This window comes from Apteryx mantelli, chromosome 6, assembly GCF_036417845.1.
Source record: "Apteryx mantelli isolate bAptMan1 chromosome 6, bAptMan1.hap1, whole genome shotgun sequence".
Lineage (NCBI taxonomy): Eukaryota > Metazoa > Chordata > Aves > Apterygiformes > Apterygidae > Apteryx > Apteryx mantelli.
Genome location: NC_089983.1, coordinates 16,767,118 through 16,785,026, shown reverse-complemented (window position 1 = coordinate 16,785,026; position 17,909 = coordinate 16,767,118). Strand labels below are relative to the sequence as shown.

Sequence of the window (17,909 nt, the reverse complement as noted above, 5' to 3'; positions counted from 1 at the left end):
GAATGTATTCATAAATAGCTTAGGGACAATAATCGCAAGATAGTTCCCAGTTAGAATAAGGGCACAAGTTACACAGTGTTACATAGGCTCAGAAGGTATAGAAAAATTCAACGTAAGTAAGATATGACCTTTAGAATTTCACTTGAGTCTTCCTTAAATTTTAGGTTCATTTAAAGCATATAAAGACCAGATACGAGCAATGAATCATGTTGGGAGAATATTCATTAACATTGACCATTTTGGTCAAAACCACTAAAAATACTGAACTGTGCTTGTATCTCTAACAGATAAAACAACTCTTCACTAGATCAGCCCTTAAAAGCTAAAAACATCAAATTCAGTTATGAAGCTGATTTTTTTAAATTCATGTTATTTTTAAACAAAATGAAACAAAAGCTGGGCTAGGAATCTGCCCACTGAGTACAAAGTATGGCAAGTTTCAGTCTCGATACTGTAGACTGTTTTTGCAAAGTTACAACTTTATGGAAATACAGAGTGAAGATAAAGAACTCTGTATAAAACTTTAATTGTAACATTATACTAGTACAATGCAAAAACATGTATTATTACATTTTCTGAATATATCTCATAGTTTATTCAAGTCACAAAACTGAGATTTTAAGTACAAAACAGACACAGTCTGTGCAGCTACTATATCTGAGTATTGCACTGTGGTACTGGAAGTAATTTAACCACAAACATCCCGAGGGTGACTTGGAAACGGTTGATATGACAAGACTGGCACTCTCTGGAGGAATCCCAACAGCTGCCACTATGGATTACAGTTCAAGATGTAAACCCACAGCACCAGTAAAGAAAATATATGCAAATAAACATATTTATATTCTGCTTACAGTAATGACTATGACATAGAATATTATAAATACTAGCAAAAATATCACACTACAAGTAAAGTAGGGGAAGGTCTTTCTTGTCGATACTGAAAGTAGTATTCATAGGACCAAGAATATAGCTGATAAATACAAATCAATATGATTTTATGTTCCAGACCATGAAATCCATCTCAAAGGAGGCCCTTGGCCTCTATGCCTACACTAATAAAGTAAACAGGGCCATGGCATGGCCTCAGGTACAGGCCCATGACCATCCATACCACTTAAGTGTCACCATGCAGATTTAGAAGCTGCAGTTTCTAAACGGGCTGCTGTTTTCATGAACCAGCCTTCACAAAACTCAAGGTTCCTTTCATATTCTTCTGCCGCCCTTTCCGCCAATCATTTCAATGCATCTTTCTGCTACCTCTATCCTCTGTAAGGAATATTGTCATGTCTATTCCAGCACGACACTGCAAAGGGAGCCATCGCCATCCCAAGTGCAGGCTGGCACACCCAGAGAAACTCTCTGCCATGTTAAATCACTTCTAGGGCAATTGCAGCCTCTCTCGCGTCAGGGGCTGAAGGACCTGCTGTACTCAAGGAAGAGGCTGATGTCAGGCCAATTGCTAGATAACCACACCAAACACAATCCATGAAAGCATTAAGCTGTGCTGCACTGTCACACTGTTGCTCAGAACATTCCTCCTCCAAGTTGTCCCTTTATTTTACAGAAGTAGGAAAACTCTTTGGGGAGCTGTGGTCACTTTTAAACAATCCTTCTGAAGTTCATACAGCCAACAACTTAACAGAGCTGTCTAGTGAGTCATTGTTTTCCTTCCCACACATTTCAGCAAGCCTCAAAGCAGAAAGTTTTTAAACCACCTCTATTATGTAAGTAATGAAACACCATCTCAGAGATATTGATGCTCGTATTCACTTTGTTGAATCTCTAAAATGACAGAGCTCCTTTTCATGCTTACATCGCTCTTTTGGTCTTTCCCCAGGGAAAGAAAAGAGGAGCACCTGCCTCCGTAGTGGCTGCCTCTGCAGCACAAAGCCAGCCACTTCGTCTAGCGGTGACAGCTTCAGGGCACCAGCTGCTTGCGATGGTGAGCTGGCGTTGGTACTGTGCAAGTACTTCATTTCCCCTCTGCATACTCTTTTTCTCTTCCCTCAGCCACTCCTCTCTGAGGTTGCTTCTATTTCTGGAACACATTAAGTTTATTTCTCGTTACTTCATTGCTGATTCTTTTGATTCTCCCTTCTCAGGGTAGAGTCTATGGAAATTTTTTGTGTTGATTTTTGTTGAAAGCTAGTGAGAGTTTTCTTTGATCATCTTTGTCTTGCTAGTTTTTGGTGCTTTGCGGGGAAGTGATGTCTCTTTAGTACAAATATGATGAGCACCTCCCTCCCCTTCTTTCTGTGGATTGCCTGATCTGAACGCAGGAGATGGCAAACTATGCCTTTATACATGTTACTTGCTTGGGAAATAGGAGATGTTAAATCTACAAGGAGAGGTTTTAGGAAGAACAGACTGAATGCCTGGAAAATTGCATTACAAGACTGCAGATACATAGTAATGCCAAATTCAGAAAAATATTTAACCAAGGTCTAATGTTAAGCATAAATTCCATAGACCTCAATTAACTATTAATATGTTTACAATTATGCTCATGGAGTAACAGCATAAGTTCCTGAATAAAGGCATAAGAGACTTTTCTTAAAAGATACAGATTGAGGATTGCAAGAGTCTGATGCCCTAATCCCGCAGACTCCTACTGAACTAACATCAATGCAATTAAAATAGAAATATTCCTTCTGCATGAGATTCATTTGCATGTGGTTTGTTAGCAATGCTGTTGTCCTCCACACTTTGCCCTTGTTATAGCCTTACTGGTGAAAAGATATGCAATGTCCTGAAGCTTTGACAATGGTAGGGAAAAAAATACAACCAAACGCTTTGGGGTAATCTGCATGTTGACTGAGCTCAACTCATTATTCAACATTACTAAATTCTTCAGGCCAGCTGCTTTTCTTGCCAAAGCAACAGACAACTTCAGGCCAGTTTCATTTTTCTTTTGACTGTAATTCCTAAACAATTGTCATAGTTATTTAACGTAACTGTTAACAGGCATGTATCAGTTCTCATTGCCAGAGCTGGCTCAAGGTTTCTCCAGGCTGTGACTAACATCCCCTCCTCTCCTCATGTATAGGTAGAGGAGGGAGCCTGCATGTCACTACTGTGAGGAGTAAATAGGACAATCCCCTAATACCATGACCTGCATGTGATATCTTCTGACTCTTGATAATGATATTTCCAAACACAAGAAATCTACACTTGCAGAGCTTGTTCCAATGTTTGGAAAACAACAGCAGATGAATGCATCAGAGAGACCTTAACTGTAACAACCAGCCCATGCTTCCTGGAGACATCAGCCTCTCCATTTGCCTCTCTCCCTTGCCAGGACAGCAGCACCACATGCAGTGCTGCACTGAGAGCACAAACTGTACCAGTGCCATGGCAGGAGAAAGAGGCTAATGGGGGGCTCTGTTTTTCACTGCGGCTGGTGTAGGCCGGGGCAGCGTCCCTGTCTGCAAAAGGCAGGCAGAAGATGAGCTGGGAGACGCAGAGCACAGCGCTCCCCACACCCAGCCTGGTGCCGCACGGCCCAGGCCACCCCACAGCAGTCGTATCTGAACTGCTCAGCCACCCACCGCATAAGCTGGGATTTAGTGATGCGAGGAGGGGGTGGGGGAGCGCAGGCGCCCGCAGTCACGGCACCGTTACACCTCCCCCTGTAAGCTAAAAATAGAAGCCTTGCTGAGCAGACGTTGCCACGGATCTGCGCAGGCTTCCACTTTACAAAGGGGGGTCAGAACTTCAGTTAAGCGCTTCAGTGCGATTTTTGGCCTCTCACTAGAAACACAAATGTCACTGGTGACATATTTATCTGCCACACTATGCGCTACAGCAACATATGCTCATAAGCATCCCTTTTTACAGTTCTCAGCTGCTGCATAATTGCTTGACTCTTGTTCCTAATATGGCAGCAGAGCTGGTAACTGGTAACGCTGCCCATGACTGAGGAACACCTATGCTGCACTCTTTATAAGGGCTAGTTGCAAAGGGCAGTTGGCTACAAAGTGCAAAGTCAGTTGCCGCTGATTTTAAGTTAAAACTGCTAATTCTTGAAGTATTAACGTAGGTTTCTCACATGAACTAAATAAATTGTCGAAGAGCCTCATGTCAATAGATTATGGAGCAACATATAACCAGCTGAAGGATATAAGCAAACATGCTGGAGGCCAACCTGCCGGTGCTGGCAAACTGCCAGCACTGGCAACAACGTGGATATCCTCTGTATCTGCAAGAAGGAAGCAGCAAGGAACTCTTCTAACATACACCTTAATCTGCTTTAACATATCACTATCTTTGGCACCAGGAAACTTAATTATCTTCTTGACCTTCATTATTTTCTTGATCTTCATCTTCAGTTCAGCCATTTTTTCTTGTAATAAACTCCTGAAATTGATTTTATCCTATTAAAGCTTTTTTTCACTCCTATATTGCTGTACTGCATTTGTAAAAAAATGTGCTGTGTAATGCATAGGATAACTTGGCAAGATGCAATGATGAGTTCTAGAAATATGAAGTTTCAATAATTATTTCTAGTAAAGGGTACACAACACCTCCTGAAATACACATATTGCTGTTATATCAGTTAATTAGAAGAAGAATTTGTGCCAAGACCTACAGTTAGCAGCGTTGCAGAGTGCAGTGAAGTAATAATAGAGTCAGAGTATATATATGTTTCTAATTCATGAAGCAAGATTCATGACTGTGAAGCTAACCAGGTGGTAGAGCAGCTCACAGCTCATTTGGGACAGATTGCCACTTTGATGCTAGGCCTATCAGAGTTTTCAACAAGCTCACACACAGCAGAGTGGCTTAGCTTTCTATAAATGAAAGGAGTGGTATGCTACTCTGATTTGAAGCTTCACTACCAATACTTCTCATGGAGTTCATCTGAAGCCTGTTCCTTCCAGTCAGACTGAGTCTCTCAATGTTTCAAAGCTGCCTGGTGGAATTTCCAGTGTAACAAAACTTTAGCTGAGAAATCCTGAAGTGGTTGGACAGGCAGCTGACACTTCCTAAAGACAAATCTAACCTTAATACTAACAAACACTAGCACTGCTGGCTTATTATCTTTTCCTTTGCGTGCATTTATCATTAACATTTTGTCCAGTTGAAATTTTGAGCTTCTTGGGAAGGGAGTCCATCTTTCAATGCTTGTATACTATATGACATTGCATAAGGCAATTTCTTCCTCCCTTAAGCTGAAGTACACTGTTTAAGAACATCCCTAGATTACAGATGTACATCTAAGTTCAACTCCTTTTTTCATGATGTCTGGCAAGGACATTAAAAAAATACTGTCCCTTAGAGAATATCGATTCCTTTGGTTTTTCAGAGTTTGACAAAATGGATATTAATTGTCACCCTGTTGGCATGCCTTCATACAATCACATGCCTGCCTTCCATTGCATAAATATGTACTCACATTCCATAAAATACGGGCCAGGTTCAATTCGCCATACAATTTGTCCTTTCTGCGTGCCAGTCACTCCCCGATTCTTGGAATCCCAGAAGTTAGCTGGAGAGTTCTCATCTGAAAGAGAAAAGAAAAAAAATCTTTCTTTGTAAAGTAGCATTATGATAGTAAGCTTTTGGGGGGGTTGTTCAGTTCAAGAGGCCTGGACACAAAAAAGGACGTCTATTAAAAAAAACAAAACAAAACCAAAAAAAGCAGACTAACTGGCAAATGATAAATGGCTTTTCCTTTATAGTTATAGCTAGATCAATTTATACAGAGTGAGCAGACATGCATGCAGCCAAAGTAAACATATGGTTTCCTGTAAGAGGTGACCTACCAAGGTGAAATATCAAATTTCAAAACTTGACTAACTCAATAGAGGGGCTATTGGGAATGTATAGTGATTGCAACTTAAAACATCGCAACAGTTTTTCATCAGAAGGTTGCCACACCATTTATTTATAGCTGTCCTGCTCTGTGACAAGGAAATATAGCATTCATTCCCTAGGTGTGAACTATGGAAATGCTACTGGAGGTATCAGGACTTCCTTTAGGTTTTAAGACATTCCTACCTTTTAGAAACTAGAGAGAATATTTTTATGCCCACACCAAGAAATCTGACACTCCGTTTCCTGACCTGCACAGTATTGCCTCCCATCAGCAAACCTGGGTTACAGGTTCACCAAAGGGCAGAATTGTCATTAATGAGGCAGAGACAAAACAGAGCGATTCAGTGAAATACATTCAAGAGAGCAGAACGGAGAAGCAAACAGTATCTGAATATCAATGTTTTCCCCTCATAATTAACTCTTTACTCTTAATAGTAACAAAAACAGGCCTTGAGGTTTGTTTGCTTGTTTTTTCTTTATTTACCAGCCTACATTCAGGCACCCAAAACACTTTTGAACAAAAAAGAACCAGAGTGAGAAGCTGTTCGAAGGGAAACAAAGATTAGTTACGACGACTCCCGAGAATCCAGGTTACCTTATTTTATACAAAAAGTTCTTTGGAAGTATGCACAATAATATTTTATATGTGCATTTAGGCAGCTGACTCTTAAGTAGACATATATAACTGCTACCTCAAATACCACCAAATACCAAATTCTTCACAGTGATGCTTGATATCACTTACTCTTAAAAAAAAAAAAATAAACAAAAAATCTCTTTTATTACATATACTTGAATACATTCTACAATCTTAAAAAGACTCCACCAAAAACTTAGTCTACTGTGGCTTTGTGCATGAAGCTCTTAACTATCCAAGAAGGCTTTCTTTGTACTTTGGCAGGAAATCCTGCATAAATAAAACTGCAAAATTTTCACCTACATTTTAGAAATCCATTTATGAATGACTATTTATGAAAGAATAATAAGCAATGCAACTTTATTACTTTTACCTTAAAATATATATACATATACAGAAACTTTTCTTCCTCTGCTTCACTGTTATCTCAGCATATGCACAATATTCTACTGAATTGTGATTAGTGCAGTCTATACATTTACATCCCACTAAACTGATATGCAAAGCATTACAGGACACACACTGGACTCCTTCCTTGATTGTTATTATGTAATTATGCATCCCATCCACAACCTGGGGGATCTTTGGAGAGACAAAAAGAGGCCAAGGAAATCTTTATTGAGATTTTTGTGCCTCAAGGCATGGGTAACTTGAAGAATTTGTAGTAAGCTGTAGTTTGAATAACTCAACATTACGATGACTCCAGAATAGTTTCCTAACCATCTCCTAAAGTCTGTGATCCTGGAGGATATACAGAACACCCTCAGACTTAATTTTCCATGTGGACTCAGCACAATAGTACATAAACCACTTACATCATAAAGTCAGGCACACAGATGGTAAAAGTTTAAACCATGCACACTTATTTTTCTTCATTAAAATAAAAAAAATTTCCAGAGTCAGCAAAGCTGTATCACATCCATGTACTACTTTTCTTCAAAACTGTATAAAGAGGAGTTCTTAAAGTACAGCCCCTAGAGCATCCCAAAGGCCTCAAAAATCTCTGTATGCAGCTTGCAATGAGACTCAAAGCAGAGCCACATCATGTTGATGAACTTTCAAATATGCTCCCCCACTCCTAATCAAAGTCCTCACTATTAGGTTATTTTCCATGGACAGAACTTTGGGAAATGGCAAGATATAGTTTAACTTCTAACATATCTGTGTTGATGCATATTTTGGTCCATAATACAAACCTGGCTATGCAAACCATAGCTACCAAAAGAAAGCAGACCTTTGCAAAATCCCAGTTATCTGAAACACTAATAGTTTTAAATTATTCAGTGTTCTCACTATGTCTAGGTAAGTAAGGATGCAGCCTGTGACAAATCCAGCTTCTCTAACTAGCTCTACCTTTTCTGAATTTCTGTATTTAATCAGCTAGTGAAAAGTCTGTTCATAATTCCAAACAGAAGGACAGATATTTGATATATTATAACCATAAACAAGAAAATTTTGAATATTATCTAACTCAACAAATCAAGAAACTTTTAAACAATGAAATATGCCTTTAATAGTGATATTTCCAACAAGGAAGGTACAAGCATTTGTTGTTTTCTAAATCAATGACCAAGTAAAGTCAACAGGAACCTTTACAGAAATATCAGTGAGCTTCAGAAAGTGTCCCTACATGAACAAGATACAAGATAAGTCTGAAATTCTGAGCTGGCAGTTACAAGAAAGAAGCATATTTTCTTACACCTTAATTAATAAAACTCAACATTTAAGGAAGTGCCTAGATTTTCATCCTCCTCATCAAGGAAGAGTCCGCTTTCCAGTGAAGACCACCAAATCATTAACACTCTGGTCCCAGGCACATTGCCATTGCAACAAAAGGTGGTGAAGACAGAGGGATGAAGGATGCTGACAGACCACTGCCTGGCAACCAGCTACTCAAATTACAGAATTTTTTTTGGACAGCTTTGATTTTCTTCTGAAACAGCTGAATTTGTAGTTATCCACATAGGAAAAAAAAAATTAATGCATATGGAAAAATGACTTCAAAGTTGAGTTAATGGTTTTAAAAAAGAAATCAAACGGCACAAAAACATTAAAGTACACAGTATTACAGAAATTCACCTATCAACACTGCAATAAAAGTTGTGATAAGTTAAGCTGGGATAGTCTCAGCAATAACAATCTGTGTAAAAAGTGTTTGAGAGCACAAAGAGCAGTGAGTCAGGATCACCACTGTCTCCTCTCCAAAAAAACATATATATTCCCTAGGAAACTTCAGTTCTAAGTTCTAGCACTTTTTTCATCAATAACTATTGCTGTTTGTGAAACTGGCTGCTGTTCCAGAATCTGGGCCAAAGAAGATATATAAATACCGGTTCCCAGAACATGAAATATGCAACAAAATACTGCCATAATGCATTAGTGTCTCATCAACTCAAGCTACGCTTCTGAAGGAAATAACACAATGCAAGATCCACAGTGTCAGATTTCTATCTTCACTAATTCCGTTAGGCAAAAAATGTTAGAGAAAATAACTTACATCTTACAGTGCTGCAACTCCTGTGCCAATCAATGAATGCAGAAATTTATGCTGTTCTGCACTGAAGAATGGTAGTAATAAATATTACCATGTGGAGCTTCGCACTGATTAGTGCTCCTTGAAACCACTGTAAAGCAAATATGTTCTGAGTAATACTGTTTTTGTTATTTAACTGCTAAATAATCTCTGAACCTGGTACTAAGAACTGAACTCAATTTTTTTGTACTTTCAGGCTTCAGCATCATTACCAATTCCTTTAAGATAAGTTAGATACCAAAGGCATCTGTGTAATCTAATACCCACAACTCGTGCCCTCTGTGTCAGTTCCTCCAATGCAGTTCTCCACCAGTGTCCACAGTTTTGCCCTGATGCAGCTATGAGCGCAATGCAGCTCCCTCTGACATATGTCAAATCTATAAGGCTATCTTAAGCAAAATGCAATACAAAAGTACTGGATACGCGTATAAACAGTTCAATGAAAGAAGAAGGTATCCTTTTTACAAAATTAGTTTATACAATAAAATTATACTCATACAAGCCTAAGAGCCATAAGAAGCTTGTTTGAATAACATTAATAGGTTATTTCAAATGCCTATCTTTAATCTGATCCCACAAGCAGCAGCCACAGAAATACTTCTTTATGTTAGTCAAAATGACTCTATTTTAACGCTAGAAAAATGCTAAGCCGTTACCTGAGTAAATCCCCAGAATTAACTGTAATCCGTTGTGCACTCTCTTGCTAAAAGGACTGCTAGAAGCAAGACTAATGCTCTACTGTGGTCTCTCTGGCTGATTAAGTAGCATTGCAGATCTACACTGAAGGGCTCTGAAAGAAGGAGGAAAATGGTCCTATCAAAAAGGTTTGGAGAGAACATGTAAAGCACTCTTAACCTAAATAAAAAAATAAACAAGTTGAAACCATGATGGCAGACTTTCTGATTCTGCACATTGCTGTGGACCAGCTGCCAGAGAGCCCATGCAGAATTTCCGTCTGCCTCACGTGCCTGTCCCGCCTGCAGCAGCACAGCCATCGCCAAGCTTGCACCAACCCTTTGTGTTTGCAAGAACACAGTGAATCTATAATCCTCTTTGGGCAGAAATTCCTAAGGCTAGATTTAGAGAGAACTTCAAACCAGATGGTTCTTGTGTAACAGATCTAATCTCTTAACCATCTTCATGGCCCTTCACTGGACTTGCTCCAGTATGTCTGTGCCTTGCCTGTGCTGGGGAGCCCATAACTGGACACAGCACTCCAGATGAGATCTCATTAGGGCTGAACAGAGGGGAAGAATCACCTCCCTCGCCCTGCTGCCAATGCTCTTCCTAATGCAGCTCAGGATGCTGGTGGCCGCCTTTGCTAGAAGGGCACATTACTGGTTCACATTCAACTTCTCATCCACCAGGACCCCCCACCAGGTCTTTTTCTGCAAAGCAGCTTTCCAGACAGTCGGCCCTCAGCCGACCCCCTATACTGGCATGTGGGGTTACTCCTCCCTGGGCACAGGACTCTGCATTTCCCTGTCAGAGGGGAGCCATCAGCCCTGTGGGCTGAGGTGACACCCATCATGGCAAGTGGGGAAACAGGCTCTCCTGAGCACCTTTCAGATGGAGGAGAGTTACCACTTATGGGGGGTATGGGGCTTATTATGGGACGCTGGGAATGTTGGCATTTGGGGATTGTACAAAACTTATGGGATGTCTAAAGGAGGAACCAAAGGTGGGAAAAGAGGGATCAAGGAGGTCTGGGAGGGAAAAAAGCATGGGAAGAGAGGGATTGGGGGATAAAAAGGGGCCAGTTACATGTAAACAGGTTGCAGGTCAGCACACTTGTCTGGCCATGCCCTGTGCCTGATCGCTGCCATCTGTCCTGGCTTCTTATTAAGCTCCATTTCTAACTATTTTCCTGGGTTGAGGGGACTCCCTATTCTGTGTGCATGTGTGTGTGTATGGGGGTCTAAGTGCCAGAAACTGGAGAGGGGACAACGGGCCATCACAGCGGCCTGTTTGTGGGTAGAAGCAGTGACTGTAGCGAGTGCGGGTACACACGCGAGTGTGTGATCACAAGCGAATATCAAGCTGGACTGTACGGCAGGTAGGATAAGTGGCTTGGGAGCCAGGAATATGTGTGTGAGACAACCAGAGGAGTTGGCTACTGGACCATGAGGTCCGGGCCAATTGCCGGAGAAACCGTAAGGTCTGGGGTCGACTGAGAGACCTGTTGGTGCGTGTGTCTGTGCGGGAGGCAACTGGAGACAAGAGAGTCCGAGGCCCTGGGGTCAGGGCAGACTGAATGTCTACGGGCAGTTATTGGAGGGATCTACGATGCATGTGGGTGCATGTGTTGGTGTGTGCAAGGAGGTCTGCGTACCAGCAGCGGGAGTGGGGCTGCGGGCCTCAGGGGCTCCTATGCCCAGACACCAGCAACTGCGGAGAGCGAAGATTCAGGGAGTAACTGCTGTATAGACCGAGCGTCTAAGGCCAGCTACTGGAGAGATCCATATTTTGTATATACGTGTAAATACTTCCCACTAACAGACCTGCATCCAGATCAACCAGAGAGGGGAAGAGGATGAGGCCACTGGTGACGTTTGGGTTTGCATGAGTGCTGAGTGTTCCTGTCTCCGTTGATCTGTGTGGCCAGCTGTGTGTACACATATAATACACACTTCTGAGTGCCTACTGGGAATACATGCTCAGCCTCGCTATTGGCTGGACCTGGGAACAGGGAGCTGCAGCAGCCTCGCCTCTATTGGGCTACCAGATTCAGCAGCCCCTAAAATATAGGCTCTAAGCTACCCTAAGTTTGAATGGAGAAGGGATTTGCATTGTTCAAGCAAAATTTAGTCTGAAATGCAAAAGAGCACACTGGTATGCTCATATGGGAATCCCATATAGTCCTTATTGGTAAAAAAAATCTTCTCAACACATTGCGGAGTCTCAGAGATTAACTGTTTAAACAGCAAACTTACTTGCTCCACACAGATGCAGCCTTCTCGCTATTGCTTCGGAGCAGATGCAGTGGAAGCACATTTGTCCCATGCGGAGCCTCTACTGGCCTAGCCTGAGGATGCCCCAGGTCATCACACGATAAGCGAGGAAGTCGGGCTCCTCATCTCAAATCCAGTGTGCGCTCCATGGGAGAGATTTGTTTGGTCTTACGTTTACTCCAAGAACTGAATACCCAGCAAATCCTTAACTCTTCCCAGGCAACATTCGTCATCATCGAAAAAGCATTTTTCTTGAAATACCCATTACCTAGCTCACTTTTTATGCATAAGGTAAGGTGTGGGTTTTTAGGCAACAAGGTTTGTTTACTGCAATTTGAACCATTAAGGGCATGTGATATACTGGTATCTGAATCAGTATAAGGGACATAATATCTGCATTGTTGCTTGGATATCATTTATAAAGACAGCACTCTTGCCAGATCCTAGTGCCTAACTTTACAGATAATGAAACACAGAGAAAAGAACTACAGACCTAACATATTACAACTCATAGCATGGACTAGTTTTGCTTAAAAAGAAAAATACCTTCTTCAAATAAAAAAAATTATAAAACCCATGAATTCTTAGTATGGAAACTTCAGGGTTCATTTATTGCATAGGAAAAAGATAAGTTCACTACAGCAATCTAATAGCTTCAAACTTTTCTATGTTGATCTCTTTTCTGCAATGCATTTATAAAGAAGCTTGTATGTAGAGCTCGGAAGGAAGGTGATGCTAAACAGATTCAGTCACTGAATGGTTTTAATTGCAGAAAAAGTTATCTTCATCTTTCACTACCATATATGGATTTTCTAATTAACAGCTCTTCAAAAATCCATGTAACTTAGCTCAGAAAAGATCAACAGTATTGCTAGCAACACTGCATCCCTGCATAATTCTGTTACCCTCATTTGGTATTTACCTGCTAAACTCTGAAGGTGTTTTAGGCAAAATCTTTTTAAGTGTTTGTATTCTTTATTCTTAATTTAAAAAAAAATTAAATTAAGTTCAATTTATCAAAACATTGACTCCTTTAGCATTTTAGGTTAATTTTAATAAATTCTTGGGTGCTGAAGGTGATGCGTGACACATCTAATTACCAAGAGGGGTGTTTATGCTCTGCCTGGGGAAGCTTACAAAGCCTCCTTCTAAACATGTTATTTCTCTTGTCGGGTGTTCTCTTACAGTATGTGTCAGAGAGCTGGAAGGCTGGTAGGCAGCAAGATTATTTTTGTTTAATAAGTACAGTTTTGTCTCAGAGTGAGGTTCATCGATTGGACACAAGTTTCTCTCATAAGCGTACTACTGAGAATGATCATCCTCTGTTTCATTCTATGTTAAATATTTTTACTCTGTCTTCAAAAGTAGCACAATTGTAGTTAATCTGCACTGGAAGATATTTCTGAACAACCATAAGGAGATCTCCAAGATGGCATTTTCAATGTAACACAGATACCCAATTTACATTAATTTTACTGCATCACTTCCAAACCTCAGTCCTGCTGCCAGTAAGTGCACTCCACTTTTTACTGTGAGCAAAGGATTCCAAGAAGTAAAACAGACTGTCACCAAAATGTAAAATTAATAAGAACATGACAAAGGGTACTAATGGTGGATTTTGTTCAACTGACTGCACACAAGTTTATAACACTAAATTTTGCACAATATTTTCACTTTGCTAACCTGCAATCATTTTAATTCTACGAATACTAAAAAAAAATCTGCGAGCAATCATTAAGGAAGCAGCACAATGTTTACTGAACTAATAAACTAACTCAATTTCTGCCTTATATCCAAAATATGCTTAAAAGCAATTAAAGAACTATATCAAGACACATTTAAAAGAGAAAACAAATCTTACCACCTAAGGCCTCACTTCTTTGCTAGAAAGCTAGTAAGTAAATTACCACTTGCAAGGCAGAGTGCCCACGGCAAGCAATTATTAGATTAAATCACTTTAAAGCAGCCCATTTAAAATACACTACATATCAGGTAGTCTCTTCTTTCAACTTCATCCTAGCACCAAATAATAACTATGGGTTATATTCTGTGATACTCAAATAACTCCCCGTATCAGTAGTCTGTGAACAGCTCACAGGCCTTTTAATGGAACCGAAACCTTTTTCACAGAACATAGCACTAGTACTATGCAATTCGACGCTGAAATTACAGATCAACACTGCTGCGCGGTCTAGCCTTACCTGGCTATTCCAAGGGGTATCTGTGGATCCTAAACTGCATTCCTCCATTTCAGCCCAATTAACCAACTGGAGAACAAGAAAAATTAGTTGTTTTACAGGAGAGATCCTGAAAATAGCACCCCTGTTCCCAGTCACAGAGTATTTCCTACAGAAGTTGCCCTCTGGAACCTGGCCGTGCAGCTCCAGTTTTCGGGCTCTAGCCCTGCGTTAACACGGTTGCATAATCACCGCTTCAAGAGAAGCTTCTGTGCTGTCTCTTCCTCTTGTCATTTTAAGGGAAGGATTTTCGAAGGATATTCTCAAACTCTTAGGCAGTTTCTATCAGCTACACACAATTGCCTGCCTCTGCTCCTTTAATCAAGGGTTTATCTAGGTTCAAACACCGTATGTTAAAATTTATAAAGTATTACGTCCTTCGAACTAAGCTACTGCGGCCACTCCCCTCCAAAGGGTACAGGATGCAATAGCCCCATCCTCCCTCCACTTCCTTCCTTGACTTTTCCATGGGAGAATTCCACAGAACAAGCTCCAGCCCTGTAACGTGAAGCAGGCTGGAGTAAACAGGAGGATTTTTAATTCTCAGAAATGACAGCAAGGCAGCCCCAGCAAGGAACACAGCAGTAGCGCCCTGCAAGCGCTGCCTTTTGTTGACTCAGTCTTTCAGCCTCCTGCATGACTTCCCTGCACCTCCATGTAGCTGGGAGAAGAACAGACTGCTTTGTGTCGTTTAGCTGGGACGAAGTTGCCCTTAAGCTGGGCTAATTATCCACTGGGCTCTTCTGAACAGGAGGATAAGCAGGCAGCAGAGAGCTGCTGCTCCTGCTTCTCCTCTTTTGGGGTGGCATGTCCCCTCAGCTCTGAGCCTAAGGTGCCTTTTTGCCACATGTTCTGACTGCTCAGATGCTTCCGGGGGGGTGCTGGCACTTGACTTAAGATTCCCTCAATTTGTGGCATGGACCTAAATCATACCCAAGTGGCCTGAGTATCAGAAGAACAAAAAGGGTACTTATAGGCAGTTTTGTCACCTGCCCCTCTTCTTACATAGTGCGGTTCAAGCATTGCCCCAGAGCCTCAAATCTGGTCCACAGTCTGCAGAACGAGTCTTTCGTGGCACATGACATTTCGTCAAATCGTATGTTTGTGGAGCACTATGTTGGAGCTACCAAAGTAAATTTTTTTTCCCAGTAAAAATTAGACAACAACAACAAAAAGCAGCAAGGAAAATAACTCTTGTGGGAATATTTATTCATACTCAGCTTGAGGACTTCCCAAAAACACTTCCAGTCAAAGAAATTAACATGGATCTTTTGCTAACAAAGAACTGGAAGTTACTGTATTATTTTATGTTGCCATGAGCACCTGTAGGAACTGTATGTTCAAAGAACAGGAGGAGAAGGAATACCAGAAGAAGGCTACCACAAGAGAAATTTAAAACACTGCTGCAGACTATATGGCTGGAAACTGCCCTCCCTGGAGGGCCAACAAAGCAACTCCCCAAAAAGTTTAAGGAACAAAATTCTTGGACAGTCTTAAAAGGCTGCCTAAACAGCTCCTAGATCCTACTGCAAGCCATTACAGATGTCTTTACTACCTGTAAAACTTTGCAAACTTGGACAGTAAGGAAAATATAGGACATAAATCTTCCATTGAGAAAAGTGAGAGGCAGTGAAAGATAAAACAGATTCCCTTGAATCTTACAGCTGTTTGGGCTCTTGCTTCCAAAAGAAGGTACTTCCACAGGAACCGACTGGAGCGTGCTGCCAGATCCGGCCTCAGCCCATGAGAAGAAAGACGTTTAAAAGAAAGTACTGCCAGAAACCTGTAGGGTGACATTCTGAACTCCAGCATATATGCAAACATGAACACTCTGGTAACGCAGTCCTTCCATATGAGCAGCGAAAGATATGTTGTCTACATCTATATTCAGAGAGCTAACATTATTACCCAGGATCAAAAATGCTGGGAGCTAAATATTTTCCTCACTGTACAGTAGCAGTTTGTGCTTCTGTACAACCAAAAGGTAGACGCACACACAACCACTTAGTGCCTTTTCTGGGTGAGCAAAAAGAAGAAAGATTCCACTTGTATTTTCTTGTGTCCACCACAACCTCCTATACACCAAATATATCATGTTGCTGACGTTTATTGCACTGTATTAATTTACACAGCAAGAACATTTATTTGCTTTTCTACCTATGGTTGATAGGATGTTCAGGAACAAGCTGTATTTCTCTAACGCTTCATTCCTGCTTTAGCTGCAGAAGTTGAGCAGAAGGAGAAGCCTCACTATAAACCCCGTCAAAATGCTAAACTTAAAAGATATTTTGTTATTAAGGTTTAAATTAATAGAGAAGTAAGCAAGGAAGTTTGCTCTCGTTTTCATACACAGCCTTTATTTTATCTTATGGCCTGTGTCAGAATATCTCTCCCCCCTCCTCTGCCCAATTAAACTATGTTTTGTTTTCTTCTGCGTGTACACTAACTCTTCAACTCGGGGATCGGAGCGCCTCCATGCACTCCCCTTCAATGTGATGTTTGGAGGCATAGCAGCAGCTCAAAGGATTAGTTAACTGGAATGCAGGACTTAAGACATTGCAAAAACATAAGCAATTTTTCCAGACATGTCACAGAATAACAATGGCAGGAATAAAGTGGATTTCTACTTCTCAGTATTCAAAGTAGTTGAAGACATCATTTAAATTCAAAGAATTCAAAGACAAAAATAAATCCTTTCACCCATCTCTTTGGCAAAAATTCAAGAGTGTAATAATAGGAAGGAAATGACCTCAAGATTAACCTTTTTCCTGAAGATCTTATTAATCCCCCTCCATGGAGTGATGTGCATTTCATACTCATCTACACCTCGTGTGCCATTTTTACACATGCTCAAGCACCACGCCACAAGTACGCTGTACAGTGCGGGTTAACAGCCAGCTGACCAGACTCACCTGGAAGCCAGAACCTCCACAACACACTTGCACAATGTTTGGATGTTTCTAGAATTCAACAAAAACACAAAAGACCGGATTCTAAAAGGGAGGCATGATGTTAGTTAAAAAAAAAAAAAAAAAAGGATTTTTATTTTAAAAAATTAAGCTAGAGAACAACACTGAATAAGTTTTGACCTATGGTGCAACATACCCTCAGCTATAAACCCCATTAGATATTTGATCTTACTCAGGCAAAATCCCTACAATTCTGCAAAAATGTTAATATATCACCTACCCTTTAGCTCACTGAGGTGCAGCTGGCTGTATGCAGCTGTAAGTATGGCTTGGGGAATGCTTCCATCCTCTCCTGAAGGAAACATCTCACAGCTGAAGTAAGAGCTGCACCACCTCTCACAACTACTCTCCGTTGCCTCTGCTGCTGCTGCTGCTGGTGGGGGGCAGTGCCACGTGCAGGAGACAGGGCCAGCCTGTTCCTCTCGGAGGGAAAGCCAACAGCAGGGGCCACCAGGCAGGCAAGAGGTCAGAAATTCAGATTTAGGCCACCAATGGCTACTGAAGTTGGACTGCTCTGATGGTCTAACACATTAGACTAATCCAGCAGACTATCACATTATTAATAGGAAATACGAGAGAAAAAAACAGATGCAAGTAATACACTGAAGAAAAGGGGAGCCTGTAGGACCACCCTTGATCACTTTCAGAAACCTATTTTAAATGTTTTAAACGCTTTACTGTGTTTCACACCTTGTTACCACTCCTATACACTCCCTGTAAAATGCAATGCCTATTTTCCACTTGTGAAACTGCGAAGGTGGG

At 41.0% G+C, this 17,909-nt stretch overlaps 1 protein-coding gene across 1 annotated transcript in view; it reads right to left on the bottom strand.

Annotated features, from left to right (window-relative positions):
- Positions 1-17,909, bottom strand: part of HECW2 (HECT, C2 and WW domain containing E3 ubiquitin protein ligase 2) — a 120,971-nt gene that overhangs the window by 79,283 nt on the left and 23,779 nt on the right. Inside the window, exon 2 of the mRNA XM_013952299.2 lies at positions 5,399-5,506. Within this exon, the coding sequence (XP_013807753.1) occupies positions 5,399-5,506 (108 nt within the window). The remainder of the gene's footprint in view (positions 1-5,398; positions 5,507-17,909) is intronic.